The following is an 8,064-nucleotide window of genomic DNA, read 5'->3' on the forward strand; positions in this document are numbered from 1 at the left end:
TTAATCAAAACCCAGGATAGGATGTTCTGTTGCTTGACATCTTACAAGCCTCTGCGGAGGGCCGGGGTTAGGACACCCTCTACAGTAGTGTTAAATGGCCTGGGTTATTTTGAATCAGAAGAGAATATCAGCCAAGGCAGACATTACTCTCGGTTGGGATGCAGCAATTAATAACTAAAAAGCAGTCTAAGAATCGGCTGAAAAGCATGCCTCATCCCTTTCTAACGGGACAAAATAATAGCATGGCCCCCACCCAACCTGGGGCTGAGGCCCAGGCCAAACATGTAAGGTACACACAGCCCCTGCACCATTCTTTATTTCCTGCTTCTTTTCCCTGAAGCAGTAGTTAAAATAAGTAGGTTTTACAGTGTAGTCATATGCTTAACTTGCTAATAATCAGCTCAGTGTGAATATCGACACAGTGCTGCAGAGAAGCTCAAATGTCATCGTAATCATTCTCCTGGATCACTTCAGAGAGAGCGCTGTGCGTGGAAGCAACAGAGAGAACAAAGGTGCCAGAGGACAAACAGGTGCCCTACAGCAACCACGGGAGAGCAAAAAGGAAAGATGAGAAACAGAAGAGAGCTGGTAAAGCTAGGGTCATCTGGAGTCGTCCAGCTGGACTCTTGACATGGTGGAAAAGGAGTGCCCAACAGAGCAACTACAGATTCACGTGAGGTGACACCAGTGATAAGATTTTCAAGGTTTTTCTATGTAGAAAGACTAGGAAAAAAAATCAGGGGCAGCAGCCAAAACAGCTTTGAATTCAGTTGACGATGGCCAAAAGCAAAAAGTGTTCATGTAGTTTATTGGCTAGTATCCAATTAAAACAAAACCAGAAAATAAAAGCCCAGCTGTAATGGACAGCAGTTTGACATCTTTGCTGATATACGCCTACAAAGGCCAAGGAATTACGCAGATAGAAGTGACCTGTATCTCACGTGTAAGGAGATCAATCTAGGAAGCACCGAGACATGTTGTGTTGCAGTGCTGTGCCCGCTACAATTGCAGGACAACTCTCATCTTCCCTTTAACAACTACAAATGTCTCTTTAAGGGTAGTATACATAGATGCAGTGTATTCCCTGAACTCTATTCTTGGTATGTTACTAAGATACGACTGTTTCTATGGAGAGCTTATTGGTGGGCAAAATAAATTGTTTTGATGAATTATAAAAAAGGTAAATTAATTTTTAAAACAAAATATTGCATGAGAATGCTAATGATATGAAATCATGCTAATATTGAATTTCAAGTACATACTTCCCTCCCCTTTTTTATTCTTTTTCTTTTTAATTTCTAGTAGACATTTATCCTAAATTAATATGTGTCCTGCAAAATACTTAACTAACTGTAACAGCCACCTATGTAGTGGATACAAAAGCTCCAACTGAACATTTGTTTGTTTTTAAAAGCTAAGTATAATTGTACAGCAATTTATTGTGGATTATAAGTATCTACATGACCATGAATATGCCATGTTTGAAGTGAACAAAAGAGCTTTGAAATAAGAATGGTAAAGGCAAAGAAGGAGAGAACAAATAAGTACGTTAAATAAAGCTCAGCATTTAATTTTAACATGCTTCTGTGGTAGCAGCTAGACTCTACAGATGACAAGTAATAGATATGTGGGGGTTTGTGGCATTCTTGCTTCTTTCTTGTTTATAGATCTAATACTGTGCTGAAACAGACCTTGAAAAATGCTGTGCTTGAACAGTTTAGTTGATCAATCAAGGATTTGGCAAAATAAATAACAAGAAGCTACACAAAAAGAAATCAGTGAGGAATTACACAAGGAAACCAACTGGAATTTATGAGTGACCTCTTCTTTTTTTATCTTTACATCTGTAGAAATTACTCATCTCATTTGAAGACGCACTTTGATATTTTCAGTGTCAGAAATATTCCATATGTTACATATTAGTTTAATTGTCTTTTTTTTTTTTTTGGTTCTTCATAAGAAAGACAGGCCAGGATCAAAATTCAACCTTAAATGCACATGCAGAAATGTAAAGTTTCTCACTGGTACCTAAGAGGAAGCTTTTATTTCCATGAGCAGGTAGAAGCTGCCATCTATACCCTTCCATTTTTATGCCACCCTTTTTTCTCTCTCACGTGGTTGCAGTCTTCCAAATCTAGCAACAACATATGAATATACACACAGCTGCCTAAAGCAGGAGGATTCATAGGACAGGAAAAATTAGTTAAGAGAAGCCTGACTGATCTGGCTGTGCTCATTTAAAAAAAATTACAGACCACACCGCTTTGTCCCTCCCCTCTGCCAGAGGGTACCGTCCTTGTAGGAGGTGTGGCAGAAGAAACTATAGGCATCTGACTCACCTGCCTCAACGTCCTCACTGGTGGTTAAAGCTAATTGCCACACTATACAGGGAAACAGGTATGGTTCCTGTCTCCTCTCCCTCAGGGTGTAACAACTTTCAGCAGAAGGGTAGGGCAACTAGCTGGGGCAGTAATGCATTAAAAGGTAACATCCTAATTCTACCTATCTACCCTGCATAGTTAGTGTTGCTAAGATTCTAAGACAGAAAAAGCCTTTGGCCTAGACTGCCACGTAAAGCCTACATCTACTTACCTCCTAATTTCCTGCATTCTTTTTCCGTATCTTCTCTCTTGCATTCTCTTTCATCCATCCCAGCTCTCCTCCCGTCCCCCTTCTCTTACCTCAGTGCTTGTTTTGCATAGACTATCTCCCACTGACATCTCAAAAGCTACCATTATAAATTTGAAAGCAGTCCTGACAGTGCACAAAAAACTCCAGGATGTAGTTGATCTGAGGATGCACAGGGATCTCTAGAATATATAAGGAATTCTCTGCATATCAACAATACATCATATACCCTTGACTTGCAGCACAGAGAACAATGCGTCATAAGGGCTCAGTCCTCCCTACAGTAGCCTGTTTCCCTCAACCCACTTCATTCTGTCCCCAGATTTCCCGTACTTCATTTTATCTCCAACATCCACTACGTATACTGGTTCCATTTTCATGTGCCCTTTCTCATAGTCTTCATATTCTCTACATCGGATTTCAGCTCCGGTCCCACTTCTTTTATTCCTATGTGTCTCCACACCTTCCTGTCCAGCCTTAAAAACATAAATTTGAGAATGACCTGGTTTCATCTTCGCTGGAACAGATACCATCTTTGCTAGAACAAACTTCATTTTTATGTAACAGGATTACAGGAAAGTAACCAGCTGTCACGACTGAAAGCAATTTCACTTAAGTCCTAAAACTCTCTAGAGAGAGCAACCATTACAATAAGGAAAAAAATCAGAAGTTTGACACCTATAATCTTGTAACTGCAGGAGTCTCTGTGTATTTTGTCCTTTATTTTCAAATCCACTAAGCACTTTGAACTGGCAATGGTACAAGTGTTCTGAGACTCACTGATGGCATTTCTAACCAATTCTGTGAGTAATGACTGCAAATTTCTAGGAAGCAATTTACTTGCAATGAAGAAAAGAGAGAGATGCTTGCTATTCTGTCCGAGACACTGAACCTGCATGAAAGAAACAGAGGAGAAGAATAGGAGCTTCTTCCCCTGCCATTTCAGATTTCTGTTTCATAAAGGGAGACTTGTATCCCTGAATGGTACTCAAAAAGAAGCAGCAGAGGTGTGCATACACAGGTGACCAGCTTTCATTACCTGCAGATCTTTGTTGTTTCACTTGAATTCTTTTCACCGGTTTTAGTCTCCAACACAAAATGTAAACAAAATATCAAATCTTTCTTTCATTAGGCCAGAGTTTCATAGTGACCTATCTTCTACTGCAGAAACCTCATTTTTAGACAATCTACAGAAAGACCTCACTATTTCCTATCCGAGTACGATAATTGTACCGGGTTGGGGTAGGCCTAGTATCTTTGGTTTAGAAAAGCCGGATGTCCTGCCTTTCAGAGCAGTAGCAGAGAAATAAAGGAGTGTCTAGCCATTTGTTTGCAAACCAGGGCAGAAATGTACAGAAAGAGTCTCTCTCCGTGCTATTAACTTCCTTCTAAAAGGATTAACCTGACTCTTGCTGAAGTCAATAGAAAGACTTCATTTATATTAGTTGGAGGAATCTCCAACCAGAGGAAAAAAATAAAGAAAAATGAAGCAATGAAACTAGATTTTCCACTAAAACAATGCCCCATATCTCATATGCACAACCAGTAGACACTTGCTATGTCCAAGTCCCAGCAATGCCAGATATAAATAAAAGCATCAACTCTGATATTGTAAAGACATAAATTACTATCTACATGAATGATAAATAATCTTCAAAATTTAGTGATACAATGTATAAGGAAATGAGAAATAATATTTAAGTAGCATTTTGATAGGATGTTGTGAAGTTACATATGGGAACTGAAAGGTTAAGCAACATAAAGGAATAGGAAGAAGAAAAGAGTGGACAATGGTATGTCATGTGTAAGTCGTGATATACAATATTTATTTATATGCTATAAAATGACAAAATAAAGAGATAAGGAATAAGCACAGGATGACACAGACCTTCCAGTAATGGTAATTTCTCCAGCAGTTGATCAGTCTCCAAACACCAGTATAGCTACACAAATGCAAATCTCAAGTGCAGATAAGGAACACCCCTCTATTTGCACTTTGGGAACTCTTCCCTTCTTGCCAAACAAGCAAGGTTTACAAGAACAAATAGTTGCTTTCCCTGTTTCTATCTCAAATATACAGTGCAACTAAGGCAATGACCAGTTACCAGTTACTCAAATCATGGTAGAAATGGCTACAGTTCTTGTTAGCAGAAGTATATCGCTTTTTGTTTCTTGCAAGGGTGACCTTCTTCTTGTTGCTACTTCCTGCTTCCATTCATTCAAAGAGGAAGGGGTTTGGTCTTCCAGTGACGTTCGAGAATTTTTTTTTTTTAGCCTAGAGGCCTGCAAGTATTACATTGTACTAAATCCAAGTAACCTGGAAAATACTTTATATGAATACCAGCTTGGTATAAGAAAGCAAGAAACAATCTTAATTTGATTATTTTAAATGGATCGGAGTTTTGCGTAGGTGGAAGACGGTCACTACAGAAAGGAGTGCTACACAGACTAATACATACAGCTTATGAGCTGTGAGCAGAACAATAGCTCTGTTTCTTCTCTCAGAGCACAGATACAGTTAGTTAGAGGATACTGCATTCTTCAGAAATTTTTGGCATCCAATAGAAAAAAACAATTGCATTTCAAAACAAAATACTGTATTTGAAAAGCACTTCCCCTTTTAATTACCTGCCAAGACTTTCAGTCTTTCCCCTGCAAATGAACACATCCCTTGTAGTTGAGCACAATGCTTTCCCACACTGCTGGCTGGTTGCGAGGTTGCTGACTCCTGCTGCTGCGACACAGAATCCTCAGCTTGGCTCTTGGCAGGAAAGCAACTGCTTTCCACATACATTGTGTTAAAAATACATATGTTTCTGTAAGGTTTCTGTCTACCATTATGTGAACTTCACTGATTTAATTCCTGTACTTTTACTGTCACAAAATAACGACGTCCTTCTGTTCAATAAATGCAGAGGCAAAGACAGTGTATTCATATTCGAAGCAGGAAATCTTGGTTCCCTGACAGCACTGTATTCCTACTGCTGGATTTATATTCTAATGGCTGACGTAGATTTCATCAGATTGTCCAGTGGCAATAATTCATTCCATGTAACCTGGGCGTACACCATTCTTGCTGGCTTAGAGAGCAGACCTATTGCACTCACCAGCCAATCCAGCTGAAAACTAGTTTAAAATATTAATAATCATGGTTAGCTAGATGGAAATATGATTGATTGCTACATATTCCACTAAATAATAAAACAATCTGGTTATAAAACCAGACTCATGGGATAAATTAATCAAAATCAGTGCCTACGTTTCAAACTTGTCTGTCACTCTACCTTGCTTCTGTACTGTCTTTTGCCCAAATGTGAAAATCTTTCTCTGAGGGCACCAGGCAGTGGTAGATACAAAGGCCAAATGGCTATCAAGTGTTATACTATTATAGACTCTTCCCTCTTAACAACTCATTCTCCCCATTACAAGTGGAAAACTTTAAAATACTCTCATTGCACTGCAATCAGTGTTGACCCCTTATTTCTTGGGTGACTCATCCTAACTGCTCATTTTTTAGTTTCTTCTTTTGTTTGTCATAATTACTTTTCCTGTCGTAACAGGAGTATCAATGGCAGACATGAATATGGATAAAGTAAAACAAGCATATTTTACTGATATTTTTAATACTTGAAAACAAAAATATGGCTTCATAAACTTCCAACCCACTTTCTCCCTGTACCGCATTTATGGAAAATAATTTACTTGGGACGTGCTGCAATAAATGCACTCACTGCTGCGCTGTCTTGTTTTACTAATCATGTATATAATAACAAACTTGCACACAATCATTTATAATGATATTACTTACCCAAAATGGCCTTCAAATTGAGTAAGAGAAAACAAAACACACATCATCTCGTTAGCATTCAAAGATCAGGAGAACTGGTACGTCTAGCAAAAACTGGTACGTCCTGAGCTTTAAAGGAGATCTGTAAGGGCTATCTTTGCATTACCAGGAAGTTCAAAGCTTGAACGTCTGCTTTTGGTGTGTTATTAAAAATCCCACAAGTTTTGCAAAGGTAAGGTAGCTATCCTACGTCTTGAAAACATTCAAAAAGACCTCAGTAATCATGTTTTGTCTCTATAAGCAGCAAGTTTGTTTCTGAGTCATATTTACTGCTTTTTATCCTGAACTGATTTCACCAAAAGTCTACATCACCATGAGCAAAGTGAATTTGTGTGCATGTCAGAAGTGGTTTCATGCTTGCACTCCTTTTTTAGGCAAGAGCAAGTGACTTCTGTTTACTGGGAAACATATTTGCCTGTGTTCTGGTTTGCTTGTGCTGCTGGAAGGGTGCAACGGAGCTGGAAGCAGGGGAATTTTCAGCTGGCACTGCTCCTGTGAAGGCAGCTCCCACTGGGCGCTACTGTGGAGAAGGACTGGCTAGAATAAGCTGCACATGGAGTTCCTCAAGATGAGGAGCTTGCTGCTGCTGCTGCAAATTAAAATACACTCTGGTCTCCACCTAGACACAGCATAGCACAGACCCGCCTGCAGAGCAATGGAGCTTTGGACTCCCTCAGTGTACACAGGAGTGTGGCGAAGCAAGGACTCGAAAGACCCGTGAGTTAGTTCCTCTTAAGGAGCCCGTGACGTGGCCTGGCATAGTCAGACAGTAACCCTGGTCTGCACGATGATGGGAGACCCATTTTGAGAAAAGGCCCTGTGGTCATGACACTGATCTTTAGCTGACAAAGTCAGAGAGAGTGAGCAGGCAGGCAGCGAGGATCAGCAGATGTCCAAAAGGGAAAAAAACCCCTATTTGCCAAATTCTGCCCTAAGTGTACCTACGACCTGGTACTTGAAGTTCAAACCCACGTCACTAAAATCACTTAAGATTTGGCCTTCTTGTTATATCTTGTTGTGTGGTGGAAATATGAAAACAACAGTGCAGAATAACTGGCTCGCAAGACTAGTTTTTATCTTTTATAAGGTCTTGTTCAGTAGGACACAAAGCCTAAGAAATTTAGGGATGGAAAGGACTGAGAAGTGACAGAATGCAAACTGGATCACTTTGAGGGGGGAAAGATTCTAAGCACAGGAAGGAAGTGCAGTTGGCGCTGGCAGAGCTATCGCAAGGAAGACAAGAGGGATGGTACGGGGACCGTGAACGCGAGAGACAAAGGAAAGAAAATACCACAAGAATAAATACGGAAAGGATGAGTTAGAAATCGATCTAAAAAGCCACATGGCTTCCCTTAACTTCAGTTACCGAATTGTCAGCCGGGGGGGGAAGCAGGGAGGCATGCCTGCTACCTCAGAGATGAGCTAAATCACCCCGCAAACCCAAGAGGAAACGCGGCCAGGAGCCGGGAAACACGAAGCGAGCAAACGCCCCTTCCCACACCGCCCCCGCCGAAACCGCTCGGGGAGACCCCTCGGAGGGACAACGGCGGTGATGGCCTCGGAGGGGACCCCCGGGCCTCGGGAGCCTC

At 40.6% G+C, this 8,064-nt stretch overlaps 1 protein-coding gene across 1 annotated transcript in view; it reads right to left on the bottom strand.

Annotated features, from left to right (window-relative positions):
- Nucleotides 1-8,064, bottom strand: part of CFAP54 (cilia and flagella associated 54) — a 159,883-nt gene that overhangs the window by 136,796 nt on the left and 15,023 nt on the right. The window contains exon 2 of the mRNA XM_009321347.1: nt 2,935-3,104. Coding sequence (XP_009319622.1) covers nt 2,935-3,104 — 170 coding nt within the window. The remainder of the gene's footprint in view (nt 1-2,934; nt 3,105-8,064) is intronic.

This window comes from Pygoscelis adeliae, unplaced genomic scaffold (assembly GCF_000699105.1).
Source record: "Pygoscelis adeliae isolate BGI_AS28 unplaced genomic scaffold, ASM69910v1 Scaffold232, whole genome shotgun sequence".
Taxonomy (NCBI): domain Eukaryota; kingdom Metazoa; phylum Chordata; class Aves; order Sphenisciformes; family Spheniscidae; genus Pygoscelis; species Pygoscelis adeliae.